The 17911-nt window shown below is 49.6% G+C and overlaps 1 protein-coding gene across 1 annotated transcript in view; it reads right to left on the minus strand.

Annotated features, from left to right (window-relative positions):
- PVRL4 (poliovirus receptor-related 4) overlaps positions 1-17537 on the minus strand; it is a 141926-nt gene extending 124389 nt beyond the window's left edge. The window contains 1 exon segment of the mRNA XM_015408334.1: positions 17141-17537. Within this exon segment, the coding sequence (XP_015263820.1) occupies positions 17141-17180 (40 nt within the window). The 5' untranslated portion in view covers positions 17181-17537.
- Positions 17538-17911: the final 374 nt, after the last annotated feature.

A 17911-nucleotide genomic window follows, 5' to 3' on the forward strand; every position in this document is an offset into this window, starting at 1 on the left:
TTTCCCTTCCCCTCCCCACAACAGACACCCTGTGAGGTAGGTGGGGCTGAGAGAGCCCTTTCAAGAACTGCTGTTTCAAGAACAGCTCTGACAGAACTATGGCTTGCCCAAGGTCGTCCAGCAGCTGCATGTGGAGGAGTGGGGAATCAAACCCAGTTCTCCCAGATTAGAGTCTGTGCACTTAACCACTACACCAAACTGGCTGCTTTGAAGGGTGGACCCTATGGCATTGTAATATGCTGAGGCCCCTCCCCTTTCCAAACCCCGCCCTCTCCCAGATCCACTCCCAAAGTCTCCAGGTATTTTCCAACCCAGACCTGGCAACCCTATCTAGGAAGGCTGCTGGCTGTTCGTCTGGCAGCAGAGCCCTGCCATTTTACGAGCAGCCAGGACTCCTCCGTTGCTGTGAGACCGTTCGCAGTCAGCATTTTGAACATTTGTGCGGGCAAATCTGAAAACAGGACCTAGCTGTCACAGAGCTCAGAGCTCACTGTGTGAAATTGACTGGCAATATGTCCAGGCCTGACCCAGTGCGTAACTGTGGAACTCACTGCCACAGGATGTGAAGATAACCATCAGTTTACATGGCCTTTTAAAAACTAAATGGATTATTATTATTATCCATAATTTATACAGCACGTGTGTTCAAAGGGCTGCATCTACATTTACTTGCTGCAGTCCCTACAGCAACTGAGGGCAACAGAGAGGGGGGGCTATTTTAAAACTGCCTAACGAGTTAGGGGCTAAAGCAAGGCTTGTGCCAGGGGAGCTGCCTGTCCTGCAGTTCACTTTTGGCTAGGGTTGCCAAACTTCCTGGTTTGCCAGGGGTCCCCCGTTTTGGGGGGGGTTCTACCCGCCGCCGGCCAGATGGCCAGCAGGGGAAGCCCCACCCCCAACACCCACAGCCACCCCTCTCTCTCCCTTTAAGTGTGTGGAACCCGTGTTTCCTCCCAAGCCCGATCTCCGCTTGAGATCAGGCTTGCAGGGAAATGCCAGCTTCGTGCACTTAAAAGGGAAACACGGCTGCTCTTAAAGAGGAAACGCCGGCTCCTGCACTTAAAAGGGAAACGCCGGTTCCTTTAAGTGCAGGGAATTTCCGGATAACTGGGGGGGGGGGGTCGAACAGCCCCAACGTGCCGTCATCACGTCAGGGATGCCCAGCCCCCTCCAGTAACGCCCCCAAAGTCCCCTGCTGGGGGTGGAAGATGGACTTGGCAACCCTACTTTTGGCCACTATGCTACATTCAAGTGGAACCTCCCGTTGCAATACCAGATGCCTGGAACAAACAGCAGCAGAAGGCCAGCTCAGTCCTTCTGTGCTGTGTGTTTCCCGGGAGCATCTGGGTAGCTACAGCTGGAGACAGACTGCTACCAAAAGAAAATGTTAAACTTTGGATCCGGGGTTATTCATGAGGATTGGCACCTTCCTTAAACACAAAGGCCAAATTAGCTCCTCCTTTTGTGTCTCCTTTAAATGGCTTGTAGGATCCTTGCAAGGCGCAGGCCTGACTGAGTCAGTTCCAGCTCCCCTCACACGCCTGGAAGCCAGCTCATTAGTGCAGAGAAGGCACAACTGCATGCAAGCACGCACCCAAACGAGGCTCATTTATCACTTGGCCTTCCGGTTGGAGGAGCATTGCTACACCTGATTGTTATCGCCCAGTGGCGGCATCACGATTATTGCAGCGTTTCCTTAAACCCTTATATGGTGCCATTGCAAGAATCCCAGACAAAGTCAACATTCCGTGTTACCCCATGAGGAAATTCTCAGACAGCACCAACCTGGCCAAACACCTGTGGTGTCGTCCCCCGTCCCCCCCCCCCATCCACAGAAAGTGACTTATTCCCACGGAAATCAATGGGACTTATTTAAAACATTTTTTATCCCCCACCTTCCCACCCAGCACAGGGACCCCGAGGTGGCAAATATTCCAAACATTCAAGCAGCATTTAAAGTACAAATATGCATGTAAAATATTTTAAGCTATTTCAAAACGTGTAAACACAGAGACATATAGGCGCACCAAAAGGGAGGAGAACTAATATGAGTTTGTGAGGGAATGCCAAACAAAACAAAACAGAAAAGCCTTCACTGACTGGCGGAAGACAATAATTCAGGGAGACAGATGTGTTAGTAAACACGACTTGGCTGATTCAAGCCTAAATCTGGCATCCTATTTCCTGAAGTCCCACAAAGCAGGGTACAAAAGACAGCAATCCTCTCCACTGTCAGTCCCTAGCAACAGCTAATATTCAAAGGTACACTGCTTCTGAATCTGCAGGTTCTATTTAGCTTTCATGGCCAGTAAGAATTATCTTGCTGGATCAGTCAGCTGAGTCCCGCATCAATGTATGTATTTATTTCTTTACATTTGTTTTACTTCATTTATATTTTATCCTCACAACAACCCTGTGAGGTAGATTAGGCTGAGAATATGAGACTAGCCCAAAGTCACCCTGCAAGCTGCCATGGCAGAGCAGGGAATCAAACCTGGGTCGCCCAGATCCTAGTCTGTCGCTCTGACCACTAACACCACAATGGCTTTTCTCCTCTGCTGGGGCTCCTTTGTGTTCTCACAACAACCCTGTGAGATTGGTGTAGTGATTAAGAGCGTCAGACTCTACGCTGGAGAACTGGGTTCAATTCCCCACTCCTGCCCGTGCAGCCAGTTGGGGGACCTGGAGTCAGTCACAGTTCTCTCAGAGCTGTTCTCTCAAGAGCAGTCCTCTCAGAACTCTTTCAGCCCCACCTACCTCACACAGTATCTGTTGTGGGGAGAGGAAGGGAAGGTGATTGTAAGGTGACTTGGAGGTTTCATTTAGCTACTAGCAAAGACCTAGGAATGCCTCGCTGGATCACAGCCAACACCCATTGAAATCCTGCATCCTGTTCCCAACGGCAAGCAGCCAGGGGTTCTCTCGCAAGCTTCATCAGCAGGACCTGAAGCTTATGGATCCCCCAGCAGCTGGAATACAGAGGTAGACGGCTGCTGAACATGGAAGCTCCTACTAGTCATTGTGACAAAGGATTTTCTATTGACCCACCCCAGAGGTAATTTCGGGGGGGATCGCGGGGGATCGCAGTTCCCCCGGGTGAGGTACGGGGGGCGGGGCACATAACAAAGCCCCGCCCCCTGCTTCCGGCCGCCCCGCTTCCGGCCCTCATTCAGCCAGGAGGAGGCAGGAGAAGAGGGAGGGTAAGTTGCTTCCTCCCTGCCTCTCCCCCCCCCTGCCTGCCTGGGGCCAGGGAGGGCTTTCGCGGGGATTCCTTGCACTCCCGCCGGCCTTGCAGGCCCTCATGGGGCTCGGCAGTGGAGCTGCAAAGCCGGCGGTGGCCAAGACTTGTTTGCCCCTTCAGTTTCAATGGGGTGGAAGCATGCCTACCCTTCCCGAGATCAGGGTCTTTGCCCTACCAGAAGGGGGGCAAGGTACCCGTGCAGAAAGCAAAGATTTGGGGGCTGGACTGAGTACACACTAAGTAACGCACTTTCAATGCTTTCCAACTGGATTTTAGTGTGTGAAATGGCAAAATCCACTTGCAAACGGTCACTGAAGTGGATTGAAACTGCATTTTTTTAGCATGTGTGAAAGTGGGGAGACTCCTGAGAGTCCCTTGGGCTGCAAGGAGATCAAATCAGTCAATCCTAAAGGAAATCAACCCTGACTGTTCCCTGGAAGGCCAGATACTGAAGCTGAAGCTCAAATACTTTGGCCCCCAAATGAGAAGGGAGCACTCACTGGAGAAGACCCTGATGCTGGGAAAGATTGAAGGTCAAAGAAGAAGGGGACGGCAAAGGATGAGATGGTTAGATAGTATTATTGATGCAACGAACATGAAATTGAGCAAACTCCAGAGCACAACAGAAGACAGGAAGGCCTGGCGTGATGTAGTCCATGAGGTCGCGAAGAGTTGGACTCGACGGTGCGGCTGAACAACGAGAAAGATCTCAGCATAAGGGTAGCTGAAGGCACTTCCCTTCCCCCCCCCATGCCAGCTGGCTCCACAGAGCTCCCTTGCTGTCAAAGCCAAAATGTAAATGACAAGCTTCTTCCCTCCCTGAACACTCCATTGATTGTCCTCTGCATCCTTATTGATGCTTCCCCATCATGCCCAAAGGATGCGCCATCAAGGCAATGGCCTAATACTGATTACAAGCGGTAATTACAGCCAACTTGCCACAATCAAATGTGTGTGTGGGTGTGTGTGTGTCAAGTGCAGTCAAGTCACAGCCGACTTATGGTGAGACTCCAGCAAGGGGTCTTTCCAGGCATGTGAGAAGCAGAGGTGGTTTTCCATTGCCTTCCTCTGCAGAGTCTTCCTTGGTGGTCTCCCCTCCAAGTACTGACCCTGCTTAGCTTCCGAGATCCGAAGAGATTGGGCTATATCATGCTGCCTTCCCTCTACAATTAAATACTCAAAGGCAATTTTGCCATCATGGGATTGTGTGTCCCCCCGATGAGGCTGCCAATTCTGGGGTCCATGGTGCATTTCCCAGGCCAGTGGTTCCAGGAGCAATAGGGTGCAAATCTCTACTGGGCACCATGCCCATTGCTGAAGATGCAGAGAGTTGCCACCCTGTTTAATGAGAAGCTGGTCCCCAGGGAACAAGCCCAGCGAACCGGCTAGGCAGGAGAGAGTCACCTGCAACCGAGGCTGGTAGGAGGAGGAGGAGGAACGGGAGGAAATTGCACCTCGCTTGCCAAACAACTTTCGCCTCACCTATAGAATCCTGCCCCAGCTCTACCACAGGATACAAAGTCACACAGGGAGGCCTCGTGCACGACCCATCCGCTGCGATGCTCCCCATTTCCGGGCCCTGTAATGCACCGTGAACCTTTTCCTACCATGAGATTGCTACCATTATCATTCCTCAGGGCTCAGCTCTCTCCCCAGCAATAAAACAAAGAGGAGCATCGTGGCGCTCGAAAGACTAGCAGATGTATTCAGGCATAATTGAGGACCCTGTTTCATCAGAAGCATCCAATGGAACTTCCGACAGCAGAAATATGTATTCGACGGGTGGAGAAGGAAACTGTGAACCCCGAGATTAACTCAGCGTGTGAGAGGACGGAGGTACCTGAACTCTAGTGCATATGCACATAAATATGCACGTGAATATTAATGCATTCCACTGCACCTTAAATCTGCATTTTGTGTGGACGGATGCACCCAGACTCTAGCGCATATGTGCATAAATACATGTGCACCAACATTAAGGTATCCCAAAATTAAGGTGCCTTAAATTTCTGTATGAGTGGATAGACGCGCCTGAATTCTAGTTTTTAATTTTATTTTTCATTAATTCATTTATGGTCCACCTGTCTCGCTTGGACTCAAGGTGTATTACACAGAATGAGTAAATACAATCAAAAGGATGGGCTTTAAATAAGCAGTGCAATAGGATTAGGGCTGCAGAACCAATCAGAAATCCAGAAACGGAACTGAAGCAAAGCATGAGTCTTAATGTGACACATTGAATGATGAAAAAAATTACATAGTAGGATCCTAGTTTCAGAAAGCGAAACACAGTAGTATAGACCACAGTCCCTAATAATTAAGTAACTTTGTGAATCATTTAATACAGTGAAACTCTACTGCCGGTGTAGAAGAGCTCTCTTGAATAATTCAGTCTAGCATAAATGCATGCGCATTAACATAAAAGTGTCACAGTGCACAGCTAGCCATTTCACACTAGGCTGCTCCATTGTGAACTGTTGACAAGACAATTTTGGTTTTCTAGCATATCTCAAAGCCAAAGAACAGTCACTCTCTTGGTTTTTTAATCTGCATAAACCAGGCTACGGCAGATAAATGAATCCAATGTACAAGAGGTGGGAAAGAGCATTCCCACAACTTGTAATAGTGAAGAAGATGATGTCTGCGAAGGGATCCTTAACGTAAGAACGAAGGAAGGACTTACAGTCATGTCCTGTTCTTCACCTCTGACACATTGGAGGGTATGATGGGGCACATTTATGTGTTAACGCCCAAGATTTGGTATTTTTTCTTAGTTCTCCCCTCCTGCCCTGCACGCTGTGGAAGACTCCTTTCCACCTGCTGTATATTGTACAGACTTGCTCTGCAGTAGCCCTACCTGAGCCGGGTTCCAAAACAGGGTGTGTAAAGTAAACTTACCCTAACCGCTTCCTTATAATAAATAAAGGAAAAGGCACAAGTGCTTAATAGAATATTTAATCTCACAGTGCATCTGGTCATGTTTATTACAGAACACACTTGGCGACTTTTAGAGAGAGGAATGGCGAAGAAGCAGTGCGCTCTGGCACGGCTGCAGTTCTGTGCTCATGCTGTGCTCCAGAGTGAAGAAGACGCACTCACTCCTGTTCTGAGATTTCACTTCTAGACATCCTGGGGGGGGCTGACAGTGGAAGAATTATGTATGCACCAACCAAATGTGGACAAGGGCCAGAAGATATACAGGTGGCCACACTTGACATTCAAAATCAGATTCATCTTTCCAAAAAGACTCTAGTTGCTCAGCATGAGGGTTCCAAGGTTTAGGGTTGCCAGTCTACAGGTGGGGTGTGGAGATCTCCCCAAACTCCAATTGATCTCTCAACTACAGAGATCAGTTCCCCTGAAGGAAAGGGCAGTTTTGGAGAGCAGACTCTATGGCAGAGGTGTCGAACTCATTTGTTTTGAGGGTCGGATAGTCCAATGTTCCCTCTAAGCTGAGTTAGTGTGAGCTAGCTCACAGTTTTTTAGCCTCCGGCTCACACATTTTTGTCTTAGCTCAGGAAGGATGGCTCCAGAGCAAACTAAGTTATCCAGCAGCCAAATCGATTGCTCACAACTTTAATGCCAGGAGCTCACAAAAGTAGAATTTTTGCTCATAAGACTCCACAGCTTAGAGGGAGCATTGGATATGACATAAATGTCCCTTCATTGAGCTGGGCCATGTGTGCTGTTAATGCCGGGTACCGGAGATATAAACTTTATAAAGGACACAAGCAAACCCAATTAACAATACTATTTTTTACTCAAAATACAAACAAAAGCATTCAGTTCCTAGCACAAAAAGCAATTGATTTACTGGGGAGTCCACAAAAGCCCCAATATATGTATTGAATCATATGTAAGACCAGAGGTCATTTCGGGGGATTGCAGTTCCCCTGGGTGAGGTATGGGGGGCGGGGCACATGACAAAGCCCCGCCCCCTGCTTCCGGCTGCCCCGCTTCCGGCCCTCATTCAGCCAGGAGGAGGCAGGAGAAGAGGGAGGGTAAGTTGCTTCCTCCCTGCCTCTCCCCACCCCTGCCTGCCTGCCTGGGGCCAGGGAGGGCCTTCGCGGGGCTTCCTTGCACTCCCGCCGGCCTTGCAGGTCCACCGCCGGGCCCCTCATGGGGCTCGGCAGTGGAGCTGCAAGGCCGGCGGTGGCTGGGACCGTTGGGGGCGGGGTGTGTGGCCTCGTGACACACTTCCGGTGATGTCAGGGGGTGTGGCCTTATGACACACTTCCGGTGATGTCAGGGGGTGTGGCATATGCTAATGAGTTATGCTAATGAGTCCCCCTAGCTCTTTTTCTACGAAATGACCCCTGTGTAAGACTAGGTTTTTTTCCAAGGAGAGTACCTTATATTCCCATACCTACAAGTTGCTTGTGGGCCGGGTAAGAGCCCTGTATGGGCTGGTTCTGGCCCCTGGCCCTTACGTTTGACAGCTCTGCTGAGTTCTCCTCCCTCCCTAAGCTCCACCCTCTCCTTGCTTGGCCTCCAAATCTCCAGGAATTTCCAGACCCAGAGTTAGTGACCCTACACAGGGGTGCTGTTTCACCCCCGATCTACTTTTGCTTTGTAAAGAGCTTCATAACCTGCCAAGAAGTCCCTGTTATTCCCATCTAACAGAAAGAGGAACTAAAGCAAAGAAAAGGAGGGATTAAAGAGCTGAATCAAATAATGCATTATGTTGGGAGATCTGTGCTTGGATTTCCTGGGGTGTAGTTGAGTCTTACAGTGCAGCCATGGAGGGAGGCACAATATGGATTGGGGTTGCGATCAGTGTTCCCTCTAAGCTGAGTTACTGTGAGCTAGCTCACAGTTTTTCAGCCTCCAGCTCACAGATTTTCGTCTTCGCTCAGGAAGGATGACTCCAGAGCCAACTAATTTATGCAGTAGCCAAATCGCTCGCTCACAAATTTCATGCCAGTAGCTCATAGAGTAGAATTTTTTGCTCACGAGACTCCACAGCTTAGAGGCAAACATTGGTTGTGATGCTGGGAAAGGTGGGTGATTCCCCTGCCCTGGGCTGTTTCCTCGAGCGAGACTTTCTCTACCCCTTTCCAATCACTGTGCCCTTTGTGCTCTTATCTTGATTACTTGGGAAAGCGTGCCATCCACGATCCTCCAGATATGTGCAATTGCCATTTTTTGTGTGCACAGGCACGCATTTTCAAGTTTTGATCTGTGCAAATGTGCGACAACAAATGCAATCAACCCGGGTTTCCAAAATTACACATGCCAAAGCTGGAAAAGATGCACATTGCCCCATTTACATAAAACACTGATCACCAATGCTCCCTCTAAGCTGTGGAGTCTTGTGAGTAAAATTCAATTTTGTCAGCTACTGGCATGAAAGTTGTGAGCGAGCGATTTGGCTGCTGCATAAATTAGTTTGCTCTGGAACCATCCTTCTTGAGCTAAGGTAAGAATGTGTGAGCTGGAGACTAAGAAACTGTGAGCTAGCTCGCACTAACTCAGCTTAGAGGGAACACAGCTGATCACCCGTATTGAGAGGATGGCTCATATCATGGTCTCTCCCGATACATGACAGGAGAACCAATCTGCTGTATTTTTATCCTGCACTTCTCCAAAAATCTCAGTACAGCTTTTCTTTCCTCACTTTATCTTTACAACTCTGTGAGGTAGGTTAGGCTGAGAGAGGGTGATGGGCCAAGAGTCATCTAGTGAAGCTTGATGGCTGAGTGAGGATTTGAACCTGGGTCTCCCAAGTCCCAGATCTCACTCTTGAAACTATTAAATCACAATGGCCCCTCCAGCTGCTTTTCTCCCTGGGAGGGGATAAAAAAACCCCCAGCAGTACCATGGCCCCTACGTCAGGGGGTCTGAACATAGATCCCCAACATAATAGCCTTCACACGTAATTTTTAAAAATTTATTTGCAGAATTTATAAGCCGATTCTCTAGAAACTAGCTCCAGGCAATTCACAAAACAAGAACAATGCAATAAAATCATAAAAATGACAGCAAAAGAATGATTAATATTAATGGAGCCCTTCTCCTAATAATAGGGGCCGCAGTGGCTCAGAGGTTAAGACGCTGAGCTGCAGACTGGAGGGTCTGTAGTTCGGCAGTTCGAGACCCTAGTGCCGTGTGACGGAGTGAGCTCCCGTCTTTGGCCCCAGCTCCTGCCAACCTAGCAGTTCGAAAGCAACGAATTGCAAGTAGTAAATAGGTACTGCTTCAGTGAGAAGGTAACAACATTCCGTGCGCCTCGGCGTTTAGTCATGCCAGCCACATGACCACAGAAACATCTTCGGACAGTGCTGGCTCTTTGGCTTGGAAATGGAGATGAGCACCGCCCCCTAGAGTCGGATTCGACTGGCTTTCAAGCAAGGGAAACCTTTACCTTTACATCTCCTAATAATAATGATTAAGTGACTTAAATTGCTACCAACTTATGGCGACTCCATGATGTTTCACATGGCAATTTTTAAGGCAAGAGAAGAGCATTGCTTTCCTCGCACAGCAACCCTGGTTAGGGATTGCTGGATCCCCACTGGCCACCACCAGGGGAATGGAGGGGTAAGTGCTACCAGATCCAGGTTGGGAAACACCTGGATATTTGGGGATGGAGCCTGGGGAGGACAGGGACCTCAGTGGGGTACAAGGCCATAGAGCCCACCCTCCAAATAGGGCTGCCAAGTGGGGGCGGGTGGTGGGTAAACCCCCGCTTTGGAGGCCCGATTTCCGCCGCCGCGGAATTGGGCCCCAGAGGGAACTTCACCTCCCCAAACTCTATGGTTTTCCCTCCGACAATTGGGGCCACGCCCCCAACGTGATCAACGTAGTGCGTCACTTCCGGGACGCGCGTCAAAGGAGAGCTCCCGGGGCCCGGCGACACTCCCCCGCCAGTAAGTCGATTAGGCTTGGCAACCCTACCTCCAAAGCATCCATTTTCTCCAGGGGAACTGATCTCTGTAGTTTGGAGATGAGCTGTAATTCCAGGGGATCCCCAGGTCCAGCCTGGAGGCTGGTATCTCTAAACCTGGTGTTTCTTGGTGGTCTCTCATCCAAGTACTGAGCACGACCCTGCTTAGCTTCCATGCTCTGACAAACTCAGCCTAGCCTTTCTTCTAAGGTGCTTGAAATACATTTTTTTTTACTTAAGGAGTATGATTGTAATAAAGCTGCCCTTGCTAAAGAGCTAGAGTGGGCCGTACCTTACTGGGTTGGAAACAGCTGCTGGCAGGAGGAGAAGTAGGAAAGATCTGTGATCTCTGCTCTGGATTCAACCCTCTGCTTATGCAGCAGCAAACCCAGGAATGCTGCCACTGGGTAATACATTTCATAGGAAAGTGGACGTGGCCACGTGACAGAACGTATGCTTGGCATGCAGGAGGTCCCGGGTTCAACCCCTGACTTCTTTAAACAATCTTCAAGTCTCTGCCTAAGATCCTAGAAAAGCTGCAGTCAGTGAGCATAAACAATTCTGAGGAAGAGGAGGAGGAGGAGATTGGATTGCCCCTCACCACATAGGGCTGCCAAGTGGGGGCGGGGAAACCCCCGCTTTGGAGGCCCGATTTCTGCTGCCGCGGAATCGGGCCCCAGGGGGGAACTCCGCCTCCCGAAGCGCAGCGTGGCTGCGTCACCAGAGGTGACGCAACCACGTCGCTCACGTTTGGGGCGTAGCCCAGATCGTCAGAGGGAAAACTCTATGGTAGGTGGAGCTGAGAGAGCTCTGAGTGAACTGCTCTTTCAAGGACAGCTCTGACAGAACTACGGCTTGCCCAAGGTCATCCAGCAGGTGCAGGTGGAGGAGTGGAGAATCAAACCTGGCTCTCCCAGATTAGAGTCCGCACACTTAACCACTACACCAAACTGGCTCACTTCAGTGTAAGGCAGAACAAAGATCTCATACAGTGTAAGGCAGAACAAAGTTTGAGTCCAGTGGCACCTTGAAGACCAACAAAGCTTTAGTCAAGGTATAAGCTTTCGTGTGCAAGCACACTTAGTCATATGCCTTCTTCGGAGTAAGGCAGATTCCTAGGTTTTAGCACTGTGTAGTGAGTGACTGGGGGGAAAAATCAACCAAGGGAGGGGGTGGAGCGAAGGGAGGCCTAGTCATTTGTCTCTCCAAGGACTGGATTGCTGAAAGGCCTCAGCTAAAGAGTATTTTATCTGGGGCAGGCCCTCCGTTGATGGACAGCACTTCTTCTGGAGGAGGCTAGCCCCCAGACCATCTGTCTTTGAACTGAAGCTGATATCTTCTCTTGGATGGTGAGGAGAGAGGCCCTGAGAACCTCCCTTCCAACTGGAGGCCTGCCTCTGACTGAGGGACTGCGGCTGGACTAGCTCCAACAAGAGAACGGTATTTCTGGAACACTGACTACTGGACCTTTGGTTTGGGAAGAAAAAGGCGTTTGGGGGTGGGGAATACAATACCCTGTGGGCAGAACTGTATTTTCCTTGTTGTAATAAATAGTTGCCTTGCTTAAGCCAAGGTGTGTGAGTGGGAGGGGGGCTTTAAGAAAGGAGGCCCTAAGCCCTGAACTTGCGCTTATGTTCAGCACCTGGGTTACAACTGCTTAGACCGCCTATGGGCAAGCTGCGACTTTAAATCCAGACCATCCACATCTGGTGTTTTCATATATGAGACTTAAAAAGCGGTTCTTGCTTAGAGATTATTCACATAACAAACAGGGTGGGGACAGGGCTCAGTGGCAGAGCATCTGCTTTGCTCAGAGGAGGCCCCAGGTTCAGTCTGGGGCATCCGCAGTTAAAAAGACCAAGGAGTGGGTAACGTGAAAGACTTTTTGCCTGTGACCCAGGAGAGCATCTGCCGGTCAGAGCAGACAGTAGTGATCTTAACAGAACAAGGGTCTGACTCAGCACAAGGCAGGGTCACGTGTGCCAATGCTTCCCTTCCTCTTCCTGCTCCACCCAACAATGCTCAAAATATTCACATAAACAGCACAGGAGAGGCTCAGCACTGATTAAGTGGACAAAAACCTTTCAAGACCCACATCACAGTTTCCGGAGCACCCTCTAGACACATGGAAGCTTCAAGCAGCCATTGTCATCCTTTTTTTAGCAGTCAGTGTAACATGGGACAAACCTAGAGTTGCCAGCTCTGGGACAGGAAATATCTGGAGATTTTGGGAGTGGAGCCTGGGTAGGAACTTCAGCAGGGATAAGATGCCATAGAGTCCACCTTCTAAAGCAGCCATTTTCTCCAGGGGAACTGATCTTGGTTGTCTGGAGATCAATCGTAATAGCAGGCGGTCTCCAGGTGCTACCTGGAGGTTGGCAACCCTAGACAAACCTGCAGCATCTTAAGGCCAGTTACATTACAAAAGTCCCCTTGTCCCCCACATGTCTGGCAGTCAGAGGGTGTCTGGGGCTCAGAACTTTATTCCAAGGTGGACATGGGCCCATTTCAGATCTGAACTGCAGCACACTGGTGGAAGGAATTTAAGCATACCCCCCTACTGATATTGTTTTCCTGACGTGAAAAGGGCCAGGGGGGCCACTGTTTGACCCACTGGGGACATTTACAAGTAGCCATCTGTACATATAAATTCCTCCAGTGCGGCAAATGTCTAAGGTTGTCAAAACAGTACCAGGGTAGAGGCTGGAGTTCCATTCCCTCTCCCCACATGCTGCCGTCCTAGTCTGAATTGGGCCCGCACGCATCTGGGAATTAAGTTTCGAGCACAGAACTCCTGGAGGTTGGAGAGCTCCTGGGGTTATAACTGATCTCCAGATGACAGAGATCAGTTCACCTGGAGAAAATGGCCGCTTTGGAAGGTGGACTCCATGGAATTATACGCCATTGAAGTCCCTCCCCTCCCCAAACCACACCTTGCTCAGGTTCAACCCCCCCCCCAAAAATCCTCAGGTATTTCCCAACCCAGATGCTCTGTCTTCTTGGTGCTTGGGGGGGGGGGTCAACAGTGGGATGGCTTCTAATGTCCTGGCCCCACTGGTGGACCTCCTGATGGCACTGGTATTTCTGGCCACTGTGGGATACAGAGTGTTGGGCTGGATGGGCCTTTGGCCTGATCCAACATTTGGCATCTCTTATGTTCTTATGTTCTTATTTGGAGGTGGAGCCTGGGAATGGCAGGGTTTGGGAAAGGGAGGGATCTCAGCAAGGTATAATTCCATAGAGTCCGTCCTCCAAAGCAGCCGTCTGCTCCAGGGGGACCAATTCCTCTCACCTGGAGATCAGTTCTAATTCCAGGAGGTCACCAGACCCCACCTGGAGGTTGGCGACCCTGTGGGGGACCACAAGAACTTTGTAACCTGTGCATTGATCCTGAGACTCTTGAAATTCACAGATAGCACATTCACTCAGTTAAGAGGACCGGATGATTTGTGCTTTCTTTGTGAAAGGTGACTGACCGTCCACGACCAGTTAATATTCCTGTCTTGGGCTAAAGTTCCACTCCTAACGTACTGCATTGACTCAGGTGAGCTTTGCCCCACCAATTCCAGTATAATTCCAGCATAGCACCAACTGGGGATCTTGGCCTCCAAACCAACCAGCAGTTTTTCAAGTATGTGAACTGGGACCCACGCCTAAACTTAGCGAAGCTTTAGGGACCCTCTTGCAAAGCAACTCCAGGCTACTGCCCAGCCCATAACGCAAGAATCTCACAATAGTTAACACTTGGACAAGTTTCTAAATAGTACACATGTGTACTATTTATACATCTGTAGCATTAATGAACAACAGGTTGTATTCAGTGTTCCCTCTAAGCTGAGTTAGTGTGAGCTAGCTCACAGTTTTTTAGCCCCCGGCTCACACATTTTTGTCTTAGCTCAGGAAGGATGGCTCCAGAGCAAACTAGTTTATGCAGTAGCCAAATAGCTTGCTCACAACTTTAATGCCAGGAGCTCACAAAGTAAAAGTTTTGCTCACAAGACTCCACAGCTTAGAAGAAGCATTGGTTGTATTTCATGGTCTTTTCACACAGTGAGAAGAGGCAAACCCAAATTCGCCATCCAGCTTCCCAAAAGCTTTCCCAGCTCAACCTGTTCCATCCTGCAAGAGAATTGGAACCCTCTTCGGGGGCCCAGCTCATCGCTCGAGAACCACCGTCTTAAGACACTTTGTTCAAGAAACGTAACACATGTTTCCTGCTCTAACCTTGCTTTGATGCAAACTAATACAATCACACCTAAAATTGGCCACTGGCCCTCTCCACCAGAAATAGCCTTCTACACCAGGCCCTGCCTGCAGTCTCCATTGGGGTCGCCGCCAGGTCTCTCGATCTGACCAAAAAGCTTCCCTTCTTTCCAGGATATCCAGAAAATGCAATCACATCTCAGGGTTAGAAGCCAGAGTCACCGGAGGCAGGTGATTTTCTGCTTGGCTTGGGAGCTGTTCGTTCTGACCACCCTGTCCGTCAGGCTCCACTAGAGTTGCCAACCTCCAGTTGAGGCCTGGAGTTCTCCTGGAATTACAACAGATCTCCAGAAAGCAGAGAGCAGTTCCCCTGGAGAAAACAACCGCTTCAAAGGGAAGACTCCATGATATACCATAGATTCTAGGTGAAATCCCTCACCAAATTCCCCCTCCCAAAGCACCACCCCGAAAGCTCCAGGAATTTCCCAGGCCAGAGTTGGCTGCCCAAGGCTCTGTCCCTGAGCCACCCAGCACAGGTGCTCTGCCCAGCCTCCAACAGGGACCACGAAGGTCCAGTTCTCTCCCATCCCCACCCAATCTCTATCAGGTAACCCTTCTGATCTCCTGAGTCTAAGGCTCTAAGGCCCTGGAAAACTGGCAGTCCTAGACTCCATGGACTCCTTCAACCCCGCCGCCTTTCCCAAACTGGTCTCTGTGACTCACTGCTGCGTTTGGGGCCCTCAAGTAATCATGAAAGGCATAAACCCCGAGTCAGCATCTCTCGCAAGGTTTTTACATCTCCATGCATAACCTGCCGAGTCACTTTGCCGCTGCTGGAGGGAGGGAAGGCAAAGTCGATCTCTGGCTTGCTGCAAGGGATGCCAGATCTAGACTTGGAGTCCGGTCAGTAGGTCCATAAAGCTCGAAATGCCTCTACTGACCCGAGAAAACCTTTTTGGCTAATCCCAGATTGGGGAAGCCAGTTGTGACTACTCAGAGAGGAGGGCACAGTGTTCCGCAAGTGGGTTATTCTTTTCATGGCCCCGGCATTGCTCCTGTGTTTTGACAGTTACCTGACCCACAGAAATTAAACAGGTGAAGCTTTCCCTAACCAACAAGGGAAAGCCTCTCCGGACTAACTTTTGCCTTTCCAAGAGGCTTTGAAAGGTACAAGAACAACCCTACTCTGCACATGCACAGAGGCACTCTTTATGTGTTCTTTACTCTTCCCAGGGCAGAGCCTGGCATTCAGAACAGATGCCTAGAAACAGCAATTCTGTGTGCAAGAAACCAAACACGTCTGAACTTTTCCTGCATCTAATAAGTGTGTGTGTCGTCCGTCCCCCCCCCCCCCCCCCCCATTGCCACTGGTGACAACTCCAGAGGGAGAAATGATGCCTTACTTAGGTTGGGTAACCATCAGTAACTCCCCTTCCGGTTCTGTACTCCCAATTGTTGGAAATACGAGTTTCTATAATGTACAAAGGGGAGGAAAGCACACACTACAGCCGATACAAAATGCCCTCCATGGCTTCCTACAAACAGTCCGTACAGAGAACCAGAGAGATGCCACAGAACAACCTAAGCAATCCGAACAATGTCCTGACGCAAGCTTGGCATTTGAACCAAGACTAGCTGGTGTGTGGGAGGCAAAATAAATGCAGGTGTTGTGAAAGACAGAACATAAAATGGCATTTTCCCAGCTGACAGTCTTCTTTGTTGCAACAAAGCTCTCGCTTCTTGCAAGCTGTTTTTTTTCCCAGAGGATGCTTCGCCCCCAACTCCAAAGTTAAGATGTTTTTTGGAGAGAAACAGAGAGCAACGCTGGCTTCCCAAACAGAAGTAACAACTTTCTTGGGACTGAGCATTACCATTTCCAGTAAAGGATTATTTTTGCATTGAGTCGAAATGACACCCCACTTGTCTCTCTACCCCACATCCAGCAGTATTGCCAACTTTCCCCCCTGACCCCGCTGCTCTGCTATTAAATGGCAAACGTTTATCTTCTCCTATCAACTCATCTGACACCGCGGCTCTGCTTTTAAACGGCAAACATTTATCTTCTCCTATCAATTAATTTGCAAGCCAGCTCAAACTTTGAACACAGTGGGTCAGGATGCTGTACAGGCCCTGGAGTGAGGGGCAAACAGTTGGCAAGCGGTTCCAAATGGCCATTTCTTCTTCATCTTCCCTTCCAGCAAAGGGAAGAAGAAAGAGAACCCACTTAAGGCACCAAGCTTGCCTTCACAAAGAGGCAAGAAAGAGGGTGGGGTTCCTCTTTTCCCAAGAGATGTTTGGAAACATCAGAGAGATCTTCAAGAGACCTTCAAGAGATCTTCAACCTCAACATTCCTGCCTCATCCACACACACACCCCAAGCATCTTTGTCTGAAGGCTTGAAGCCCATATCCTCGGAGGCATCCACCATTCAGAAACAAGCTGCATCTAGCAAAGACTCTTTATCCTAAAAAACACATCAAAAATCGGGGGGCTCCTAAGAATATCTTCACCCTCTCCACCTTTCCCACCAGGTATACAAAGGATGGGTGGGTGGGCCTGGACCGAAACTCCAGGAGAGCTTTTTCCCATCCCAAAGCATCTCACCAAAGCAAAGCAGAGATTAGGCAAAACTAGCAAAACTATCATTACCTAATTATTTCTTAAGTCGGTCTCTGGAGGAAAAAAGTAGCTACAAAACAGGTTCTCTCTTCTGGGTAAGAAGAGGGGCTGAAAACTGTACGTGTGTGGTGATGTACGGGAAGCGGAGCTGATAGGGGAAAACAAATTAAGATCAGAACGGATCACTGACTTACCGGACACAGCCAACAACAACAAGATAAGCTGCCCAACCATGCTGGAGGGGGGATCCAGATGTTCAACTGCTGCACCTGTCAAAATGCTTCTCTGTCCTGCAGACTTTGTAACCAAAGTGACCCACCAGGTCAAGGCCAAGAACTTCTGCCCAGTGGCGGAGTCTTCCCTTTCCAACAGCCAAGCTGTCCGGGGAGAAGGAAATACAGCGAGCTGTTTACATTCGGGTTTTGGTTTTTTTCATGCCAGATGAAGAAAGGGGAAAGGAGCCTTCATCCTCCTTGGTGATGGTTGACCTTTCTGCCACTTCTGGGAAATGGGTCTTCTCCTGTCGTTGTCTTGGGAGGGGGCTTCTCTCTCTTTCGGTGTCAGTGTTGCGGCTTGCGCTTGGTGGTGCTGAGCAATCGCTCTGTTTTGAAACTCCACAACCTGTTCTCCGCGCATCGCCAGAAGGAGGGGAATGAAGAGAGGTAATTAAAAAAAATTAGTCTGTTTGGCAAGTTTAAACAGGTGTTTCTCAACGAAGTGGGGGGCGGGAGGTTTTGTTTATAGAAGGAGTTCATGGAGGGTGCTGGAGTGTTCACATCGGCAGCCCGGCTGAATGAGATCTCGCAGGCCAGTCCTGAAGGGCCAGATTTTGGAGTCCCCCCCCAAAAGAAACAGGGGCATGGCCAAAGGGAACAGTGGCATCCCTGAGACTCTTTAGGACTGGACATCTGGTGCTCAGCCCTTAATGAAGTTCATCAAAACACAGCTGACTCCACCCAAGGGCC

The sequence above is a fragment of the Gekko japonicus genome, unplaced genomic scaffold (genome assembly GCF_001447785.1).
Source record: "Gekko japonicus isolate JY-2015 unplaced genomic scaffold, Gekko_japonicus_V1.1 scaffold457, whole genome shotgun sequence".
In the NCBI taxonomy this organism is placed as follows: Eukaryota; Metazoa; Chordata; class Lepidosauria; order Squamata; family Gekkonidae; genus Gekko; species Gekko japonicus.